The sequence below is a fragment of the Lissotriton helveticus genome, chromosome 8 (assembly GCF_964261635.1).
Source record: "Lissotriton helveticus chromosome 8, aLisHel1.1, whole genome shotgun sequence".
In the NCBI taxonomy this organism is placed as follows: domain Eukaryota; kingdom Metazoa; phylum Chordata; class Amphibia; order Caudata; family Salamandridae; genus Lissotriton; species Lissotriton helveticus.
Genome location: NC_136069.1, coordinates 4,451,866 through 4,474,876, shown reverse-complemented (window position 1 = coordinate 4,474,876; position 23,011 = coordinate 4,451,866). Strand labels below are relative to the sequence as shown.

Genomic DNA, 23,011 nt, shown 5'->3' with positions numbered 1-23,011 from the left:
ACGCGAGGGTCACTCGCTCGAGACGCGAGGGTCACTCGCTCGAGACGCGAGGGTCACTCGCTCGAGACGCGAGGGTCACTCGCTCGAGACGTGAGGGTCACTTGCTTGAGACGGGAGAGTCACTCGCTCAAGACGGGAGGGTAACTCGCTCGGAACGGGAGGGTGGCTTGCTCGAGATGCGAGGGTCAATTGCTCGGGACGGGAGGGTCACTCGCTCGAGATGGGAGGGTCACTTGCGCTAGACAGGAGGAACACTCGTTTGAGATGGGAGGTTCACTCGTTCAAGATGGAAGGGTCACTCATTTGAGATGGGAGGGACCCTCACCCAAGATGAAAGGGTTACACGCTTGAGAGTGAAAGGTCACTCGTTTGAGACAGGAGGGTGGCTCACTCCAGATGGGAGGTGTCCCTCGCTCGAGACAGGAGAGTCACTCGCTCGAGACGGGAGGGTCACTCGCTCGAGACGGGAGGGTCCCTCGCTCGAGACGGGAGGGTCCCTCGCTCGAGACGGGAGGGTCCCTCGCCCAAGACGGGAGGGTCACTCGCTCGCGACTGGAGGGTCACTCGCTCGAGACTGGAGGGTCACTCGCTCGAGACGCGAGGGTCACCTCTAAACCCCCATCACAGACGCAGGCGAGGTGATCCCAGCGGCTTCTAGGCACTGAGATGCAAGCGCTTGTGGGTGAAGGTGGGTCCAGCACCCCATGAAGAGGGGGTTATAAGAAGAACCCCCAGTGCGGGGGGGCAGGCTGATATAGATCACCACTGTGACCTGAGGCAGATCACAGCACGACCTGATCTGCCACCACTGTGACCTGAGACAGATCACAGCGCGGCCTGATCTGTCACCACTGTGACCTGAGACAGATCACAGCACGACCTGATCTGCCACCACTGTGACCTGAGACAGATCACAGCGCGGCCTGATCTGCCACCACTGTGACCTAAGGCAGATCACATCGTGGCCTAATCTGTCACCACTGTGACCTGAGGCAGATCACAGCACGACCTGATCTGTCACCACTGTGACCTGAGGTGGATCACGGCACGGCCTGATCTGTCACCACTGTGACCGGAGACAGATCACAGCATGGCCTGATCTGTCACCACTGTGACCTGAGGTGGATCACAGCACGGCCTAATCTGTCACCACTGTGACCTGAGGTGGATCACAGCTCAGCCTGATCTGTCACCACTGTGACCTGAGGTGGATCACAGCACGGCCTAATCTGTCACCACTGTGACTTGAGGTGGATCACAGCGCGGCCTAATCTGTCACCACTGTGACCTGAGGCAGATCACAGCGCAGCCTGATCTGCCACCACTGTGACCTGAGGCGGATCACAGCACGGCCTGATCTGTCACCACTGTGACCTGAGACAGATCACAGCATGGCCTGATCTATCACCACTGTATTGTGGAAAACAGGTAACCGGTTTCCTTCCTCACAAGACACAAGAGACCCGGAAATGTTATAGGAGGCTTCACCCCCGCAGGATCTGTGACTTCACCAGTCTTACGGACCAGCACACGGGCCACAGACTGCGGGGGGTCCTGGAAGCACCTGTCAGCTCGTGACGTCACCAGAGACACACACACCTTTGTTATACGGTTGCCACAACTCTGAAGCCACAACAGGTTTAGCAGGAATTGTAAACAAGTGGGTCAGGATGTCCACAAAGCATCAGAGTGTTGAGACAAACAGAGAAAGTGGGGATGAAGCGAGAGAGAAAGAGAGGGAGGAGAGAAGCGAGAGAGAGAAAGAGAGAGGAGAGAAGCGAGAGAGAGAAAGAGAGGGAGGAGGGAAGCGAGAGAGAGAAAGAGAGGGAGGAGGGAAACGAGAGAGAAAGAGAAAGAGCAGAGAAGCGAAAGAGAGAGAGGAGAGAAGCGAGAGAGAGAAAGAGAGGGAGGAGAGAAGCGAGAGAGATAAAGAGAGGGAGGAGAGAAGCGAGACAGAGAAAGAGAGGTAGGAGAGAAGCGAGAGAGAACGAGTGAAGAGAAGCGAGAGAGAAAGAGGAGGGAAGCGAGAGAGTGAAAGAGAGGGAGGAGATGTTGGACTTGGCCCTTCTGGCAGGTTCACCCCTGAACTTTTTGCTTTTGGTATGTGACCTGGTGATAGAGATTTTTGGTGTCTGCGCACTTTACCACTGTGTCCCAGGGTAAAGTGCGTGCGTGTGGTGAGGTTGGCCTGCCCTCCCATAGGAATGCATGGAGAATGTATGTGTCCCTGGTAGTTCCTGATGCGTGGGGAGTGCAGGTGCGTGTTTGGTATGTGCGGACTCGTGCGACTGAATGCTGCGCGATGATGTGTGCGGCGTGAATGTGTCTAGTGTGGAAGTGCCACTTCTAGAAGTTGGTGTACCTGTGCAGTGAATGTGCTGGCTTGTGATTGGCTGTGACTGGCTGGTGTGCCAGGCTCCAGGAGTCAGGATGGGTCTGCCCCGGTGGTGAATGGGAGATCTGCATGTTGATGGGAGGGAGGAGTGCACCTGGGACCTGAATAGGGCTGGGCTTTCCCCACACAATGCTGGCTCCGCCCCCTGTGGTGCGACTGATGACCCTAGCCTGCCTAATGAATAGTGAGAGGGGCTGAGAACATCAGAGTGCTCCAAAACCAGCTGCGACTGGGTTTCCCCCCACCCTGCACACAAAGACAAAGGGATTTAGTGTATAAAAAGAGGCTGTGACCTCTTACAAAATGTTCTTCTTGATCCAAGCTGAGGGGGGGCCTGCTGCTGCTGCTGGGCACCAGGAGGACCGCCACTGGGGATTGCCTCCCTGCCTAGGAGGACCCTGTGAGCTGGCCCCTGGGCCCAGCCTTGCCCCCCACCCCCTGAAGGACTTGGTGCTAGACTTTGGGGGCATTAGCGCATGAGAAGCGCTTTACTTTTACTTTCTTGAGCCCTACAGCGCCTGGGAGCGCTGGATTCGCCCCTAGCGCTCAGAGCGCTTTATTTTCACTTTGGCAGTTGCCCACGCCGTATATTGCCGTGTTCCTGCCTTCTATTGCCCCTGGCAGGTGCCCACCCCGCCAGGGACTTTGGTGCCCGAGTATTGGTTTTATTTATTTAATTCACCGGAAGCCTTCTCCGGATAGTGCCCAAGAAAATCCCCGCCGCCGCCCGGCTCGCAAACAGGAAGTCAGGCATGCCAGGGGCGGGACCGCGGGACAGCAGGAAGCAGACGGGAGCCTACCCCGTGCTCCTGCGCCGGAAGAAGGAAATCCGGCCTCTTCCCCCCGGGCTCCCAGGAGCGAGGGAGAGCGAGAAAGGATCTGGACTGAGAGAGCCCCGAGGAGCGGGAGCTCTCCTACCGCCGCCGCCGAGACCAGAAGTCGCCCCAAAGCAGCCGGTGAGTGGGGCCGGGGGTTCGTTCCCAAAGAGGAGGGCTTCGGGGCACATTGCCGGTGCCCGCCCCCCCCTTCATTGTGAGGGCCATGGTGTAGAGCCCACGAGAGGCTCAAGGCGGCATTTTGTTTATTTAGAGCCCACCAGGCTCACGGGCATTGCGAGTGTTTTTGAGTCCCCCGATCGGGACTCCACCGATTGCGAGGCCCCATTGTGAAGAGTCCTGAGAGGCTTGTGGTGGCCTATTTCTCCTTCGAGTCCCCCGAGAGGGACTCCAACGTCTAAGGGGGCATTTTCCTTAGTGGTAGAGCGGCCCTGGAAGGCAGCGGGCCGCTCCCACCTTGCCCCACAGTTGGTTCTCAAGCCCAGCGAGGCTCACGGGGCCACAAGTGTTTTGGTGGCCAGAGCCTGCGAGGCTCCACCGTGTTGATCCCATTATCTCTACAGCTGCCCAGCACTTAGTGGGCAGCTGCTCCGTTTAGGCCCCCTGAAATTGCGGACACATGGCGTCCTAGCCCCAGAGGTCAGTTGGCCTGGGGACAGTTTATGAGTTTATGCCTATGGGATTTCTGCGCAATAGTTCTGTGCTGCACCTCTGAATGTGTTCTTATGCGTCATGTGCTTTTCCCTACACCGCTGAATGTATGTTTATGTATCATGTGTTTTTCCCTACACCTCTGAATGTTGTGATGCATCATGTATAATGTTTTCATGCCTATACCCCTAAATGTATAGTGATACTTAGGTGGTTGTTCTTTCTAGTACAGGTGTTGCTAGTGAGGTCCTGTTTCCCTGCGTGGCATCCTCCTAAGGTGGTTAGGGTTGCGTAGGTGGTACTTACCTCTTACCAGTGATTACTGGTTGTGTGCGCTATTTTCTATTTTTGTGCTACAGAGATTATCATTCTATGTTCTACAAAGTGCTATTTCTAAACAAGTATTCTAAGTCTAAAAGTGCATATTCCTGACAGTGGTCCAGGTGGCCCTGTCCTATACATACATCCCCTGTAAATTCTGCCCGTGCCTGTTGGCACATTGTAAAGTGTGTGTTTTTATCTAATGTGTTTTGGTGTAATACAAAGGCTATTTTTATACATAACCTTGTGTGGAGTTTCCTTTGTGGTGGGCCTTTGGGTGTTGTTGCTGGGGTGCGTGCGCAAACACTTAACTTACATCGCCTCCGGGATCAGCCTTACTGCTCGCGCCACTTTGCCTAGAGGGTGAGCAGGGGTTATCTTTGGCGTGTAACTCCCTTGCCCTGACTAGAGTGGTGGTTTCTGACTGGCTTTGGCGCAAGCCTCAGTCAATCGGAATTCCCATTTCTAACAGGAGAGAAGCGAGAGAGAGAAAGAGAGAGAGGAGAGAAGCGGGAGAGAAAGAGCGAGCAGAGAAGCAAGAGAGAGAGGAGAAAAGAGAGGAGAAAAGCGAGAGAAAGAGGAGAGAAGCGTGAGAGAGAAGCGAGAGAAAGAAAGAGAGGGTGGAGAGAAGCGAGAGAGAGAAAGAACGAGCAGAGAAGCGAGAGAGAGAAAGATGGAGGAGAGAAGCGAGAGAGAGAAAGAGGGAGGAGAGAAGCGAGAGAAAGAGGGAGGAGTGAAGCAAGAGAGAGGAGAAAAGAGAGAGAGGAGAAAAGCGAGAGAAAGAGGAGAGAAGCGAGAGAGAGAGAAGCGAGAGAAAGAAAGAGAGGGTGGAGAGAAGCGAGAGAGAGCAAGAGAGGAGAGCAGTGAGAGAGAGAAAGAGGGAGGAGAGAAGTGAGAGAGAGAAAGAGAGGGAGGAGGGAAGCAAGAGAGAGAAGGAGGGATGAGTGAAGCATGAGAGAAAGAGGAGAGAAGTGAGAGAAAGAAAGAGAGGAGAGAAGCGAGAGGGAGGAGAGAAGCGAGAGAGAGAAAGAGAGGGTGAAGAGAAGGGAGAGAGACAAAGAGATGAGAGAAGTGAGGGAGAGAAAGAGAGAGAACGAGAGAAGAGAGAAGCGAGAGAGAAAGAGGGAGGAGAGAAGCGAGAGAGGGAGAAAGAGGGAGGAGAGAAGCGAGAGAGAGAAAGAGGGGGGAGAGAGACAGGGAGAGAGAGAGAGAGAGAGAGAGAGAGAGAGAGAGAGAGAGAGGGGGAGAGAGAAAGAGGGAGGAGAGAAGCGAGAGAGAGAAAGAGGGGGGAGAGAGACAGGGAGAGAGAGAGAGAGAGAGAGAGAGAGAGAGAGGGGGAGAGAGAAAGAGGGGGGAGAGAGACAGGGAGAGAGAGAGAGAGAGAGAGAGACAGGGAGGGAGGGAGAGAGAGAGGGAGGGAGGGAGAGAGAGGGAGGGAGGGAGGGAGAGAGAGAGAGAGAGAGAGAGACAGGGAGAGAGAGAGAGAGAGAGAGAGACAGGGAGGGAGGGAGAGAGAGGGAGGGAGGGAGGGAGAGAGAGGGAGGGAGGGAGGGAGAGAGAGAGAGAGAGAGAGGGAGGGAGGGAGAGAGAGAGAGAGAGACAGGGAGGGAGGGAGAGAGAGAGAGAGGGAGGGAGGGAGAGAGAGGGAGGGAGGGAGGGAGAGAGAGAGAGAGAGACAGGGAGGGAGGGAGAGAGAGAGGGAGGGAGAGAGAGACACTCAAGATGGAAGAGGCAGCCAGTGAATAATAAGGAAGGGTCCCATGGTTTCTGCTGACTCAGCAGCCCTGGGTCTTGGGGTGCCTTTGACGCTGTCTGCTGGGCCCGGGTTCTGGGGTGTCCTTTAAGCTCTCTGTTTGCTGGTCCTGTTCTTGGGGGGCCTTTGACGTTGCTGTACTGTGACTGTGAAAAGCCTGAACAAGAAACCTCCCGTCCACCCTAGAGCTTGGAGAGGCCCTAGCTCAGCTCTCAGGGGGGCCATCTCCCATTTAGATTATCCTAATTAATCCTGTTTTCCTCCTTTCTTTTGAGTGTCTTTCCCCACAGTGTGCGACTACGAAGGACGCCCCCCTCCCTTGACCGGTCCTCTGGGATCCCCTAAAACACAGGGTAAGGAGTAGGTTTAGAAATGTAGCAATATAAATATGACATAGCATCTGGTGCTTCCTTTTAAATGTTTAAACTCGACCACACAAACACGTTGAGTCTTGCAACAAGTGGTGTGATGGCATCTTAGCATTGGGCATGGGAAGGTGTTTCTTTCTCACAGTTGTATCTAGAATAGTCTGGACTCCTGCTTCCTTCTGATAGGAATCCACCAGCCCTGATGAATGCCCCAAACTTACTGGGCTAATTATTGATTGTGGGCAGAAACATGTTGTCAATTTAGGGATGGATTACAGTCATTATACTCTACGGACTCCATCTCTTGATCGTTTTTTAGTGCGCCTCGGGTCCTCATTAATAACCGAGGAACCTGGAGGTATTTTTAATTTACCTGGATCACGCGTTTTGCCCCGTAAGCTTCATGGAAGAACTCCGCCCTACCGCCAAGTCTTCGTGGGGATAGAGTCTGCCCTGGAGTACCATCTTAACAGGGTGGCGAGGGGATGCCGATGATGAAGCATGACACAATATAGTGTGCGTGAGGATGCCTTCCACTAAGGATGGTTTCCCCGGTTTCAAGGGCCGCACGTGACCGGTAGTAGGTAGCATCCGCACCTGATCCCAGGTTTACTCACTTTTATTTCATTCGGCAACCCACTCTTGTTGTCGTTCGATGATATAACGAGTCCATGAAATAGGACCCTGTCTATTCTCACCGCTGAATAACCGATAACACGAGAGCCTTGCCTGCTCCACGCTTTGATGTGATGAGAAATCTTTGTTCTTTTTGGGTCCCCGGGGGGAGCCGAGGAGGTTCCTTGTTATTGTGACCCTCTGTTTCTGGGATGAGACCATGAAGTTTACATCGAGAGGTTCCTGTAGACCTGGCCTAGCACTAGCTAGATCCAGATCAAACTTTACGTTTAATGAAAGTTAGCAAAATTCCTCACAATTAAGCGTGTCACCGCACAACCTTATATGAATCATTCACCCATTAGAAAGTGTTCGCCAAAGACAGCACATTTCAGGTGCTGGCGGCGCCCTCTTCATACCTCTTTGATCTTGTCCCGCTTCTCCCGGGTCTCTGGGTCTCCAGGGTCCCCGGTCTTGATCCCCACCAGGTTGGGGGCGGGAGGCAGCAGGACTTTGCTCTCCTTGTTCTTCAGATCCCGTATGACTTTGTTCTTCTCCGTCTGGATCTCCACACGGATCTCCTCCCGAGACTTCTTCAGCTTCTCCTTGGCCTCCTCGAGAACCTTCTCGTGATCGGCCCGGATCTTGTTCCGCAGGCGCTCCTCTTCCTCCCTAAAAAAGGAAAATGAAACATGGTCAGTCACCTTTCATCAAACAAAGAACCCTTATGCTACGCAAACTCTACACAGTATGAAGGATTAAAGACTCATTGGAAGGAAACACAGATCACCTCAGCGTCCAGAGACCGTGGCCTCCACTTATGGACGTCAGCGTCTAGAGACAGTGGCCCCCACCTCTGTACGTTAGCGTCCAGAGACCGTGGCCTCCACCTATGTACGTCCAGAGACCGTGGCTTCCACCTCTGTATATCCGCATTCAGAGACCGTGGTCTCCACCTCTGTAGGTCAGCGTCCAGAGATGGTGGCCTCCTTCTCTGTACGTCAGCATCCACAGTCCGAGGCCTCCACCTCAGTACGTCAGCGTCCAGAGACCGTGGCTACCACCTGAGTGAGTCAGCGTCCAGAGATCGTGGCCTCCTTCTCTGTACATCGATATGCAGAGACCGTGGCCTCCACCTCTGTAGGTCAGCGTCCAGAGATGGTGGCCTCCTTCTCTGTACGTCAGCATCCACAGACCGAGGCCTCCACCTCAGTACATCAGCGTCCAGAGACCGTGGCTACCACCTCAGTGCGTCAGCGTCCAGAGACCGTGGCCTCCTCCTCTGTGCGTCCAGAGACCGTGGCCTCCTCCTCTGTACGTCAGTGTCCAGAGACCATGGCCTCCACCTCTGTACGGAAGCGTCCAGAGACCTTGGCCTCCACCTCTGTACGGAAGCGTCCAGAGACCTTGGCCTCCACCTCTGTACGTCAGTGTCCAGAGACCATGGCCTCCACCTCTGTACGGAAGCGTCCAGAGACCGTGGCCTCCTCCTCTGTACGTCAGTGTCCAGAGACAGTGGCCTCCACCTCTGAACGGCAGCATCAGAGACCGTGGCCTCCACCTCTGTACGTCAGTGTCCAGAGACCATGGCCTCCACCTCTGTACGGAAGCGTCCAGAGACCTTGGCCTCCACCTCTGTACGGCAGCATCCAGAGACCATGGCCTCCTCCTCTGTGCATCCAGGCGGATGGAATTCTCATTCCACCTAAATTCAGAAGTACTCTCACCCTGAAACTACTAGAACATGGTTTATCAGCAGGGGGTGGCGTAGTACCTTTTGTAATTGAGGGACACAAATCAAACAAAACAGAGGTATTCTATTCTTGGGTTACATTTCCAGAAGCAGATGAATGAACACACATATTTCACTCTTACACAGAGGGAGATACACCAGCGGAATATGGTCCTTGCGAGGACATAGAAGTTCCACTCACGTAGCAGGAACATTTTTACTGGTTTAAAGGCGCCCTACCCCACTTAAGACACAGAGTAAGATTATGCCCGCTCAGAGGAGACGGGGCTACATGGCCAATATTAGCGGTCTACACACCACATCCTGACATTGATACAATGCCACAACCAGACTTACTCATACAACACAAAGATTTAATTAGAATCTACAGAAATCTGACGCAATTTGTCATGAGGACCCAATGTATTAAGACAAATACAAAACGAGTACGGAGCAGAGCCTGCTCTGAACTTAGGGATGAAGTTATTAAATAACTTCGACCAGGTATCAGCCATAATACTAGCTAATATTAAAGGGGAAGCAGTGTCAGTGGCAATCCGCCAACACATAAGGGAGTTCGGTCTGCTGTATCAACAACATGAACTACCCAAAATAACCGAAACTGCATATGCAGAATTAGGCAGAGACAGTTTGGGTGGGAAAGCTTTAAAACCACAACTGATGGGCAGTCCTGAAAAGGACACATCTAAGCAGACACCTGCTTCTTCTAAAAAGAAGTGGGATTATAAAAAACAACAAAACGATACAGAAAAAAGATCTCAATCCTGAGGTAGATCTCCTCCACAAGAGCCCTCTGAAAAAAGGTATAATCTCAGGAATAGGGATAATTTTAGGAAACCTGACAGGTATCAGGACACTGATACACGTTCCTTTTGTTCCTTTCAGGGCTCGACGAAAACCTCAGAGAGAAAAGGACAGTCAAAACACAAAGAAGAGCGTACAGAGACAAGCAGCACGCTCAAGACTATACTTCCAAAAAAGAAGACAAGCTAAAATCAAAACCTCAATTTAAGAAAAAGAAAGTTGCAGTTCTGAAGATCAGACGTGCCCAGAATACTGAGGACGCAGCCTCTGAGCAGGGAATGGGCTCAGATGATGCTAGACAGTGCAGCAGAAGTAACAATAGCTCGCCAGAACCTGAAAGAATTTCTGGTGACAGCGGTCTTATATGATCACATCACGGTGGAAACACCAGCCGCAAGGGAGAGCATCCCTCACAGGTTACATGAAATAACACTCCAAATGGAGGGGGACAAGCCCAGGAAAGTTAACGGTCTCTTTTGGGAAAATCTGTCATCTGGGTATGACATCCTAATAGCAGAACAAGACTGGCCACTGGCATTCGTTATGGAGTGCACTAGGGGGAAAAACGTAATTTTTCCAGCATTCTCTGACCTTGTTCCCATACATCTTAAATATGCATATGCACGGGAGTGGGCAGTAGCCCTACCTCCAGCATTGTAAAAAAAACAAGCAGGGTGGGATGAGGAGGCAACCCACCATATAATCCGGTTAAAAGAATTCTTAGAGGCAATATCCAATAAAGCAAGAAGCTAAAAAACAGGTCAGGGAGATCTTAGATCAACTTGAATATCAGGGGGTGATTGAAAATTGCACCTCACCAATGACCAATCCTTTGTTTCCCGTATCAAAACCGGACAACTCATATCGTCTAGTTTTAGATTACAGACATTTAAACGCTTGCACAAAGACATTTGCTGTCCAAAACGCACACAGTGCTGCATTGATGTAATATATTGTGCGGAAAAAATACAAAACAACACTTGATATCTCAAATTGATTTTCTGCCAAAATATAGCGCCTGAAAGCAGGTATTTGACTGCATTCTCAGTGTTAGGGTCACAGAAACAATTCTGTCATCTCCCCCAGGGTTATAAGAACAGCCAGGGGGTATTCTCAGCAAGAGTAACTGAGTTACTTCAACATTTTTAGGAGGAAGCAATGTCCTATGTGGGTGATATCTATATAACGGATGATGACTTAAAGAGGCACTTGACCAGGGTGAGCACCATTAATATGGGATTCTCATCTGAGGGCTACAAATTTTACTTTAAAAGATCAAAAATTGCCCACCTCAGCGTCCTGTTCTTAAGAGATGAGCTTTCAAGTGAAGGAAAAAGCCTGGCAGCTAACTTTTTAGAAAAGTGTGCGTTGCTCCAACCTCCAAAAACATGAATAAACTTACAATCAATACTGGGATTCCTAAACTTCGGCAGAACTCACATTTTGGATTATGCAGAAAGAGTAGAACCTTTCTACGACTTAATAAATCCTGACTTTTCAGTTAGACATGGGACACAGGAAAATTCCAATATCCTACGTTCACTACACGAAGACAAGATTGCTTCTAAACACTTACAGACACGCGTAAACACACGCAACTTGGTGATCCATGTAATAGTGTGTCAATGCGGGTACACTTACTTAACCTTCAATGAAGGCAAACCAGTACCAATCGCATAAAAATCACACCTGTACACAAACGCAGAAATACGTTTCCCTTCAACAGAAAAAATTCTGACAGCAGTTCTGACCGCTGTAGCAAGAGAAAGAGCACTGGCTCAGGGGAAGTGCATAATCGTCGTCACCCCGGTACCAGCCTTAGAGGCTGTTACAAAGGCTAGCATTTCAAATGCAAAAGCTTTACATAAAAGATGGATACAATGGTCTAATTCTCTTACTGCAACAGACGTTGAATATAGGTTTTACTCAAGTCTAAAAACACAAGCATTTCTGCAATACGAACAAGAATATCCCCTACCAAATGAACTCTTGCCTCTAGATCAATATGAATATAATATTTACTCTTACAGATCTGCTCAACCGGCCATAGGGAGTAATCAACAATACTACGCGGCATGTGCTTTTGTAAAAGGTCGCATGCAGGATAGGAAGTTCCATCCAAGTTGCACTAAAACACAATCTCTAGGAGACTGCACAGCTCAGTTGGCAGAACTAAAAGCACTAATACTGGCACTTGTAAATTCGGATCACGAATTCCCCACACTAATTGTGTGTGATTCTTTTTACTGTGTACAGTCGTACAATGAGTACTTACATCATTGGAAACTAAACGGGTTTAAAGATGCGAAAGGTGGCACAATTAAGCATAAAATGCAATGGGAAGAGGCAGTAGAGTTAAAAAAGGAACTACCAAGGACTCACGTGATACACACACTGAGTGATTAGCGTGATGGCGTTCACGTTGAAAGGAATTCATAGGCTGATGAAGCCGCAAAGGGGGCTGTGCGTACGGCTCCCGTAGCTGCAATCCCTCGCTCTAAAATGAGAATAGACGGTGATATAATGGTGGCTGTCATTGCTTCTCGTAAAGGCAGCTCAGCAGTACCTAAAGAATTCCCACTCAAGTACGCCTACAAGTTAGATGCACACAACATTCCATATGCTCAAATTCCTGGAGTGGGGAATAGAGTAATTCAAATACGGATTGCTGGCAAGGGTTAATACTAGCAGCACACGAGTTTTGGCTCTACGCACACAGGCGTTGCAGCAAATATTTCTTTATTGAAACATGGCTATTGGTGGCCAGGTCTGACCAAACAAACTAAAGACTACATCTTGAAATGTGAAATCTGCCAACAGATGAAAGGCTCAACCATAGCACGCCCGGCACAGACACCATTATTAAAATCAGACAAACCTCTTGCTTATGTATATTTGGTCCACTGCGGTCTCTTACAGTCTGATGGGGCTTCCAAGTATATCTTTGTGGCAGTGGATTCATGCTCCAGATTCCTATGGGTTTGTCCTCAGCGCTCGGGTGATGCTCGAACTTTTATAAAAGATTTGCGAGTCTGACCGAGGCCCGGCGTTTGGGTCTCGGGCTTACAAAGAGGCCATGGAAAGCATGGGCGTAGCACTGCGGTACTCCTCTGTGTACCATCATGAGGAAATTTGGTTGTGGAAAGAAAAAAACGTGACTTAAAGCAATCTTTAACAGCGAGGGTATTAGGCAAGGGCGGTAGTTGGGTCAATCACTTATATGGGGTGCAGAGAGCCCTCAATAACCAGCTAAGAAGTTCTCTAGGGGGTGTCACTCCATATGAGGTCCTATTTGGGATGAGAATGTGGGTACCTGATCTTGATTGTGAAGGCGCAGTAGAGGATGGGAAACCATTTGATATCCATGCTTGTTTGGCTGTTTTACAGGAGCTAAATGATTCTAGGACAAGACAAAGTTACGTCCGTACAAAACAGACCACCACTGGGGAAGTCAAGGCAGTAACGGCAAGACCTGTCTGGATCCTAAAAGTCAGGGATCTGGTCAGAGAAAAAATAGCGGCCAAGAAAGAATTCGGGCCATCCCATAAAAATCCTGTACCGGTCCTAGCTGTACAAGTAACAAGAACTGTGCTGCTCCCGCCTCTTGCAGGAAAAAAAGAAGAAAAGATTTGTCTCAATTGACTTAATCAAACCACACTATGTGGCCAATACTGAACAGTAGGCTTCGTGTACTCCACGGTAGCAGACGCCCTCCTCTAGCTACAATCCAAGAAGTTCAAACAGAAAGACTCATCAAGTTGGAAGAGCCTCCTGTATGGAATGAAGGACTATGCAACAATGCTATGGAACTCGTTCCTCTTGAACCCGAACTTCAAAATAAAAATTAAAATAATAACCAGGTTACAACTAGACCTAATACAGATGTCTATATCAACATGCCTCGAAGAGAGCAAAATGCAATTTCAACAAATGCCTATGCAATTCCAACAATTGATCAAACTGCTTTTGGCTAGTTTGTGAACTTTGATACGCTTTCCTTGGATCCAAGTGAACCGGAAAAGACGCCAGCCCAACAATCACACAAGCAATGGATAAACAACTTTCTTCACTTTCTTCAAAATACATACCTGGTATCGCCTTTGGTAAAACTCTGGGTAATTACTGGGATACTGTTTTTTCTTTTCTGGCTAGGCTTAGTTATTATAACTTTTAGCATGCTTATTAATGGAAGATACCTTAAGCAAAGCAAAGGTTAACCTGATTTTGAAGCAACATCAGTCATCACATCGTGAACAAAGAGACTTGTCATCAGTGAATATTACAGCAGTTCCTATACCAGACGGTATAGTTTGGGACTAGGCTGATTTCGATATATTCGGCCCGACCGAACTTTTTACAAATCTCCCTGTCGGGGCAGGAGACGACTTATAACAACCTATCCTCCTGTCTTAGTAAAGTTCAGGATTGGATGAACGACTCTTTTTTGAAGCTTAATGGAGCTAAAACAGAGGTCATGATGTTAGGACATAAACCACCTACCTCTGTGGATATGTGGTGGCCGGACTCTTTGGGGCAGCCTCCAACCCCTAAGGAGCAAATTAAGAGCTTGGGAGTGTGGCTCGACCCAGCCCTTAATTTTCAGGTCCAAGCCCGGAAGGTAGCGGGGACTGGTTACGCCCTCATGAGAGCACTCAGAAAAATTTTAGGACTACTTCCCTTTGAGGCTAGAAGGATCCTAGTCCAATCCCTTATACTATCTCGATTAGACTATGCCAACGCAGTCTATCTAGGGGCCCCTAAAGGGACAATCAAGATCCTTCAGACCATCCAAAACTGTGCTGCCCGATTGCTACTAAACATCCCACGCAGAACCTCTGTCAAACCAGCATTGAGGCAATTGCATTGGTTGCCTGTGCAACAACGAATTCAATTTAAAGCGATGACTATTGCTCACAAAGCCCTGCATAACTCGGGACCAGACATTCTTGCACCCTTGTTTATGCCTTATCAAACATGCAGAACCCTGAGATCCAGCAATAAGAATCTACTGGCAATCCCCAGGATCAGGAGATCGCGCACCGGGGGCAGACGTTTCGCTCTACAGGTTGCAAAGCTCTGGAACAATCTTCCAGATGCTATCCGATTGGAGGAGAACCACCTCAGGTTTAGAAAAATGCTGAAAACCTTCCTATTCTGCTAAAGTTTATGGAGATGACTTGACCACATAAGCGCTGGGATGCCTTAGGGTAACCATGCGCTATAGAAATGTGTAATCATTCATTCATTCATTCAAATATCTCATGTATTTAAAATGTTATTAAGTGATATCATTACCTCCAGGACTTTTCTGATGATTGGGACACTGAAACTGTTAATTAAATGTTGTCTGATTTACAAAAAAAACTGCTGCATTTCCGAATACTGAAATGTTATAAGATAATTCAGACTGACACTTTGTACTGTTACCAACATTATTGTCATCACTTCTTGCACAAATCTATTTCACCTAGAAATGTTTTTGAGTACCATCAATGGGAACATTGCCGTACACCACCAAAAAGTAGCTCGCAAATATTTGCCCAAAAATTCACATTTTTCAGGGTTTAACACCACTGACCCGACCGTATATTATTATAAGGTTAAACCGACATTGGTACTGAAAATTATGCTGACTAACACCAAACAGATTTACTCTGCTTCCTTTATTTCCCAATTGTCTGTACAGGGTTTTGACCTATGGAAGGACACAATTGACTTAAAATCAGTCTGGGGATCTAGGGACTGGCAAGTCCAGGGAACAGAAGCGCTATTTAGAGCATGCCTCATTCATCAGCAGATGATATTTCTAAACAAAACTGTGCAACAGACATCCTGTCATGGATTAGCCAAGATAAAGGACCTTAACACACCTCAGTTTCTTACACCGTCACATGGGTGGCAAAATTCAACTGCAGAGGAAGGGCCTACAGTAGATGACATTTTACAGTACAGTAGAACAGACCTAAATTGGAAAGAATGGATTGTTTGGCCCTTAGACACAAACATATGTCATAATAAATTCTTGGGTATCACCGAAGGATACAATATGCACAAGCCAGACCCACGCTATGTAGAGAACACCCAGGGGTAGTGACATCCTACAGTGTTGTGAAGTTGTGCCTTGATTGGCTAGAAACCTCAACACTCACAGAAGTGAAACAACACTTAACCTTACTCACACAAGATATGGATATTAGCGTTTTTTAGGTCTCGCCTACGTAGTGCGCATGCGCTGCTTAGGAAGGGACCTCATGTAATCGACTCTCTTTTTTGGCCAAAAATGTGCATGCGTTGAATTGCTTTCAATGGCAACGCCTGCACGTTTGGCAATACCCTTGCGGGAGCGAGCTTGAAACCATCTGTTTGTAATTAACTTGCAAACAGATGGTGCCCTTGGCTCGCTCTCGCAAGGGAAACGCTCTGCGAGTCTCGCTCATTCGTTAAACTATGAAACTGAGCGCGGCGCCGCTTCAATGACACCGCGCTTTGTTTATTTATATATTTCTTAACTTTAGCACTGAGCGCTGCGCCCGCTTCAAGGACACCGCGCTCAGTGTTGAAGTTAAGAAATATATAAAGAAACCGAGCGCGGTGTCCGTGAAGCTGCTCCGCACTCAGTTTTAAACTTAAGCATTTGCAATGCAATTGGACCAATTACATTGCAAATGCTCGTTTCGCTTATAGTGACTGTCCAGTGATTCCATTGCCTGACTATTGGGGGAAGGGTGAACATCGGAGCTGAAGGTTGCGCACATGTGTGAAGGTATGTCACACAAACACCTTCGCTGGCACCCCCCCGAAGCAGATAAGCCTGCTCAGCGCCATGGCCTGCCTCCTTCTCTTGTTCTGCCAAATAGTTTCCTGTTCATTGGTGACGATTGCTGGTTGACTGGGCCTAAGCGCGTGGGCAGCAGGAGACGAGGACCTGAGTAATTAAGCCCTACAGCCTCACGAATTAAAGCAGAGAAAAACAGGGCTGCTGCGGCTGCAGGAGAGTGCGCGCGTGCAACACATGGAGATCAGCTGAGTGGCTGGGGCCGCAGGATCGGCAGACACAGTGAGCAGCAAACAAGCGGGCTAGCAAGCAAGCTCACCGTTGCAGGCACACAGCAGGAGGCGCTCCACACCCGACACCGCTTCATGTCTTCGGCGGGCGGTATCTAGAGGAGCGCGGGCAGCAGTCGACGACAGCCGTTGCAGGTGAGAGTGAATGTGGGTCACCGAAACAGAACCACCCTCATCGGTAGTTATCCCGTTCAACCAATTTATAGTGGTGTAGTGCACCAGCACTGGTAGACAGACATGTGGGCCACAAGTAGCTAGTGTATAGCAACACAGGGACACTGATCTTACTTGGGATGGATCTGACCCCAGATGTCCAGTCTTGATCCCCTTAATTTCTTTTTCCTCTTCCGGTAGCCCCTCTTACCCCCATGAGTTGTACCCAAGAGGTGGTTAAAGGGTGCCGACGGGGCACACCTCTTATGCTTAAGTATAGTGGTACAAACCCTCCAAACATAACACCTGGGTCGTTAAAGTGTCTGTCACGCTCCTTGGCTGAAGACAGGTGCTAGAAATTCTCATGATTCAAAGTACCATATAGGGGTGAGACCAAAAAACATATGCAGTGCTTGGCTCCTGCCTGTGTCTTTTAAAGACACTTAGCACAAAGCACCTGCTCTCACAACTTGGGGCTTAACCCCCCGTGGCGATCACGACACGGGGTGGGCAGCTGCACTTGTAGGCTAGGAGGTCAAACACAATCTCTTGTTCTGTAATTATTCTCTCAGGCGTCGGCGGCAGCAGCAACTCCTGGCTCGCAGGCAGGAAATTGAAATGAAACATCCTGCCAGAGCCTTCGCTGACTGGGACCTGACCTCCAGCCACAAGCTTCAAAACAATTAGCTGGCAACCTGTAGTTTGCAGGGATTTCCAGTTAATTCTATGCCTACTCTCCAGGTTCCCGTGTGAAAGAGCCGATGCTGAGTGATACACGGCGCCCTGCACTGATAATTCTTCAGTGCCTGACAGTGGAACAAATAAAATAATATTTAATCGGTTGGAAATGTGTTCTTTTTAGAGTCAATAAGTATTTTTCCAAGTAATGGGAACGGTTCAGTACAAAGTTGTGAGTCATTTCACGCAGGCCTTTCAGTATTGTGATCCAAGCATGAATTTGTGGGGGCAGTTTTATATAGCGCTAATTCGGGGATTAAGTAATTTGCCCAGGAACACAGGATGTCTGGAGCCGACTCCTTGAATCGGACTTCGCTCCCCAGATCCAAAATCGACACCTCAGGCCATAACGCCACATCCTCTCCCCATGCTCGTTTTAATTTGGAAACTCACATTTAGCTCTATCGAAGCACCTCTATGGCGATCTGCAGAATTGTGTACTACTGCACAGGTCTGCAGACCGCCCACACTTCCCCTGCTTACCCTAACGTTCCTTGTAGAAGGAGGTTTCGCACCCATGGCCTTGCAAGTGCACCTCATTAATGCCCTGTTGGCAGGGCTTCAGTAATTAAGACATACATTGAAGCGTCCCCTACATTCATGTCCTGGACATTACAAGTAAAAATAATAGTTATTTTCATGACAGTGTGTACAAGCAGGGCCGGACTGGGAACCAAACCAGCCCTGGCAAAGTGCTCGGCCAGCCCCCCGTGGGGTTGGGGCTGCCGCCGAGCTGTTTGCCAGGGCCAGTTTCGTTACAGCGGCTGATATTGCATCTATGCTGCAAAAAATAGCCCTGTAACAAAATCGGCCCCAGGAGCTCAAAACCAGCCCCCAAACCTGAAGGCCCACTGGGGAAATGCCCACTGCCCGCTACGGCCTGTCCGGCCCTGTGTACAAGTAAATGATGCTGATGTTATTAATGGTTTGTTTCCCACGATTTACATAATGTTGCATGTGTCTCTGTCGACTAATGATTTCCTTTTCCCAGATGTGTTCCTTGAAAAAGTCTTTATTGTTTGATTAATTAAAACCTTACAATATAGATGCAATAATTCTTGATTATAAAATCAGTTATAAAATCAGTTCTATAAAAAATTATAAACTTCAAGTTTGTTACACTATTTACATGTTATGCACTTCCTAGATTACATTCTTTCAATTTTTGATGTTCTAACTTAATTCTCAATTGCGTTAGAAACCTTACAGAATCCGAGCTTAAACGTATATCGTCCGTATGGAGGCATCTTATAAGTGCTTGTCTGCAACTCCTTATTCCACGAACATTAAAATGTCTCTTTAGTATAGATATTCTTTCAACTTTCAGTTCTGGACAAACACACAGGAGGTGCATAATATTCTCTTCGCCAAGTTTACATAGGTTAAAAGTCATTGGTCCCTCTGGTCTCAGCCATGGCATTAGGTGACATGTGCCCAGAAATGTTCCAAAGCGAGCTTTTATAAAAATGTGTTTGAATTTCACAGACCAAGGAATTTCGAGATACGGTTGAACTTTTACTTTGGTATAGCCATTCAAGAGAGGCCATGCATGTTTTCTTTTTGAGAAGGTATCTTTGTCCAGGAGTAGTGATAAATGCGTTGTTGTACTATTAATGACTTTTTTTAAAGAATTCAAGGTATTGGCATTTCCCAGAGTGAGTTTACTGAATATTCCTCCAATGCTATTTTTATCCTTTTCCACACTTTAATAAAGTGTCCTTTTCGCGCAATTACCTGATTGGTTATCCCAAATTCCATTCGTATCTGCACAGGTGATGCATTATGTGGGATTAAGGGGACGGCTTTATACATTTTCGTGACTGCATTGTTAATTAGGAATGAGTCATTTCCACACAATGCTTCACTTCCATATGATAAAGTTGGTAGAAGCTTTGCTGACAGTACTTTCAATAATGGTCCATAACTCTGCCCTCTGAAGGATTTCTGTATAATTCTGAATGCCACTAACAATGTTTTAGATCTCCTTTGTATATCAATCTTATGTGGTTGATATGATCCTCGTTCATCAAATAGTACTCCTAAATATCTATATGTATTCACTTGCTCTAGTTGTGAGTTATTCAGAAACCATATATACTTATGCTTGGACCTTGAGTATTTGTTTATCTCCATAATTTTTGCTTTTGATTCATTTATCACCATTCTATTTTCTTTTGAATAGGTAGTTATCCTATTTAACATGCGTTGTAGTCCAACCTTAGTTGGGCTAAGTAGGATAACATCAGATGTGTTCCTGTAGTTTTGGTTTTCTTGCAACATATCTTGATTTTTTGGGAAAGTGCATATTAGGGACTGAGTCACCTCTAGGTGTCTAGGTGAGGTCAGAATGTGGTGAGTGTTCATGATGGGGCACAACTGAGAGCTCTGGAGTTTATACTAAGGGCAGTTCCAGTTCCTAACATAGAATGACTGACTACACATTTGTATCGCGCATGGTTACCCGGAGGCATCCCAGCGCTTAAGTGGTCCATTCATCTCTGATGTATTAGAGGAACAGAAATGTTTTCAACATTTTCCCAAACCTGAGGTGGTTCTCCTCCAGTCAAATAGCATCAAGGAGGTTGTTCCAGAGTTTTGCAGCCTGTAAAGCAAAGCGCCTACCGCCCATACGGATTCTCCTAATCCTTGGGATTACCAGTAGATTCTTATTACTGGATCTTAGGGTCCTGCAGGTTTGATAGGGGCGGAACAGAGGTAAGAGAGGTCTGGTCCTGAATTAGTCAGGGCTTTATGAACAATAGTCATGGCCTTGAATTCAATCCTTTGTTGTACAGGCAGCCAGTGGAGTTGCCGAAGCGCTGGTTTGGCTGAGGCTCTTCGTGGGATGTCCAATAACATCCGGGCTGCACAATTCTGGACAGTCTGTAAGATCTTAAGTGTCCCCTTTGGGGCTCCTAGGTAGACTGCGTTGGAATAGTCCAGGCGTGATAAAATCAACGCCTGTACTAGTATCCTCCTAGCCTCAAACGGAAGTAGCCCCATGATTTTCCTAAGTGATCTGATCAGGGCATAGCAGGTCCCTGCTACCTTCCGAGCCTGTACCAGAAAATTGAGAGCTGGGTCCAGCCAAACTCCCAGACTCTTAATTTGATCTTTTGGGAGCGAAGGCTGGCCCAGAATATCCGGCTACCATTCCTCTACAGAGGTGGGTGCATTATGTCCCAGCATCATGACCTCGGTTTTAGCTCCGTTCAGCTTCAAGAAGCCGGTCATAAAGGTGCTGTGACTAAAAGCTTATCCAACCATTTGCTTCTCTACTGAGTACACAGAGCAGTGGTCGCCTAGATGGTCATCGTAATTGCATCTTTATGGGAAAGTGTATGGAGGAGCTATGCCGTCATGGAAATAGGGATAGCACGAAAGGAAAAGTAAGTGCAGTGTATATGTTTAAGAAAGTTGATTTTGCAGTGCAGGAGATAAAAGGAGGTACATGCAAAGTAGAGGGTAAAAAGACAGCAATGTAAAGGAAAGAGATGAAGTGTGATACATGCAGGTGTAGACATTTCAGAAAGAGCTGTGCCAAGAAAGAGGGTCCAAGCGACTAAGAGAGAGTGATGTGAAGAATGTGAGTTGCTATTCATTTATCTGATATTGAATGAAAATAAGTAAGTGCTAATAGGCATTGGTAAATCTGAAAAGTCTGGTTTTTTTAGATGTTTGTTGCTGGGTGATGTATTTGGAAGTACTAACGGAAAACACAGAGAGAGGTGGTACATAGTCGCCAAGGAGCATGCTTTAAGTCCAGGATTCTAGGTCACATTTGGGGTGCTCCATACGTAGTATTCTTAATTACTTTACTTGGCGATGCCGGTTTGGAGACACCTCCCCGTTTTTTTTCATTTCACTTAAAGCGCTGCCTGCAGGACTCCTACTCTACTGCTATTCAACCTACACCGTTTTTCCTGTACTTTAAAGTGTCTTCATCTACAAAAATCTGCGCAATGGATACCCTCTTGCTTGGTAGATGACCCTTCTTTTTCTGTGTCAATGATCGACTCTGATAGCACTCCTCGTTTCTGCCTTACAGTATTAAGCTTATCCCATTACTGACAATCACACTGCTCAGCCAGTGTACACAGCCCTTCTTTAACGCACTTCCTTTGCCTCTATGGATTTTCTGAGACTACAGACTACTGGCAGAATGAATCTCTAAATTGAGCCATAGTGGTACTATGGAGGTTTGAGAAATACCAGAGGTTTAGGAGACTCTAACTCTGTCTCCCATTTCTTTTTATCTCCCTTGAAGTCCAAAACTCCTTTGCAAAATAGAATATATCCAGAGGAAATTGAAACTAAGCTCAGGAATGCGGCCCTCATTCCAACATATTACTCTTCTGCTTTTTAGATTAATATTCACCTCTTCAGCATACTCGTAGTTTCTGTCCATTGGAGGGCCTGTATGTGAATCCAATCGTATCCGTAACAGCATGTAAATCCTATTGTGTTTTAAGTATTAAGGAATTTGTGCAAAAATCCATAGTTTTACTATCATTTATTTTGATTTTCTTCCTGCAGCCACGAAGATACCCAACTATTTCAACATGGCCCCTCAGCCCTGCTTTTGTAACTTTTTGACTATAGGAAGGTGTACCAGGAAAAGGTCCATATGCAGTATAAAAGAAAGAGGTGCCCCAGGTGAAAACCCGAAAACTTTATTTGTGAGACTAAAAATGGCCGCCGACAAATGGCTGGCCCCTTCCACTAGTACTAAGGAGGAAATAATGGACCGAGTTTATCTAGAACAATTCCTTGAGGCCTTGCCTTATCCTACGCAGAAATGGCTGCGTCAACATCACGACCTTACTACTCAGCAGGCAGTGGAAATGGCTAACACCTTCTCCCGGGCCCAACCCCGCAACCCGTCCTGGGAAACTGAAAAACCACCAAGGTTGTCCCAGAAACCGGAGAAGAGACCAGCGCCTCGACCACTTTAACCTCCGCGACCCCGTCCCTGGAGACCGGAAACCCAAGGACCTGCCGGTCCCCAGTGCTTTGAGTGCGGAACCTGGGGGCATATCGCTAGAATGTGTCCCCGCAGGAAGACCACGGAAGAACCCATGGAGGTGGGATACCTCCCGAGAATGATGCTCTACTCCGCAGAAATGGGAAACTGCTTCAGAGTGAGTGTTAAAGTGAATGGATCCCTAATCAAAGCTTTGTTGGATTCGGGATGTCGTCAGTCAGTGGTACAGTCCAAACATGTCCTGCAGAGCCAATACGTACCGAACGAGAGGGTGTACATCCGCTGTGTGCATGGGGATGTGAGGCAATATCCCGTGGCCCAGCTACCGATAGAACCCCTAAAAGAGAAAACGCAGGATGTTAGGGTAGGCGTGCTTGCCACGCTCCCAGAAGAGTTGATCATAGGAACAGACAACCCGGCTTTCCTGCACATGTTCATACAAAGCCTGGGTCCCTTCCAGTCGAAAGGTCCCCCTAGAAAACCCGTGTCGGCCTTGTTGACCCCAGACCCATGGGTGTTAGACCGCAGTTTCCGTTTTGCCCAGAGCAACGATCCCACGCTGTTCAATGCCTGGG

At 48.0% G+C, this 23,011-nt stretch overlaps 1 protein-coding gene across 1 annotated transcript in view; it reads right to left on the bottom strand.

Annotated features, from left to right (window-relative positions):
- Positions 1-23,011, bottom strand: part of MAN1A2 (mannosidase alpha class 1A member 2) — a 375,381-nt gene that overhangs the window by 270,989 nt on the left and 81,381 nt on the right. The window contains exon 3 of the mRNA XM_078656339.1: positions 7,359-7,611. Coding sequence (XP_078512465.1) covers positions 7,359-7,611 — 253 coding nt within the window. The remainder of the gene's footprint in view (positions 1-7,358; positions 7,612-23,011) is intronic.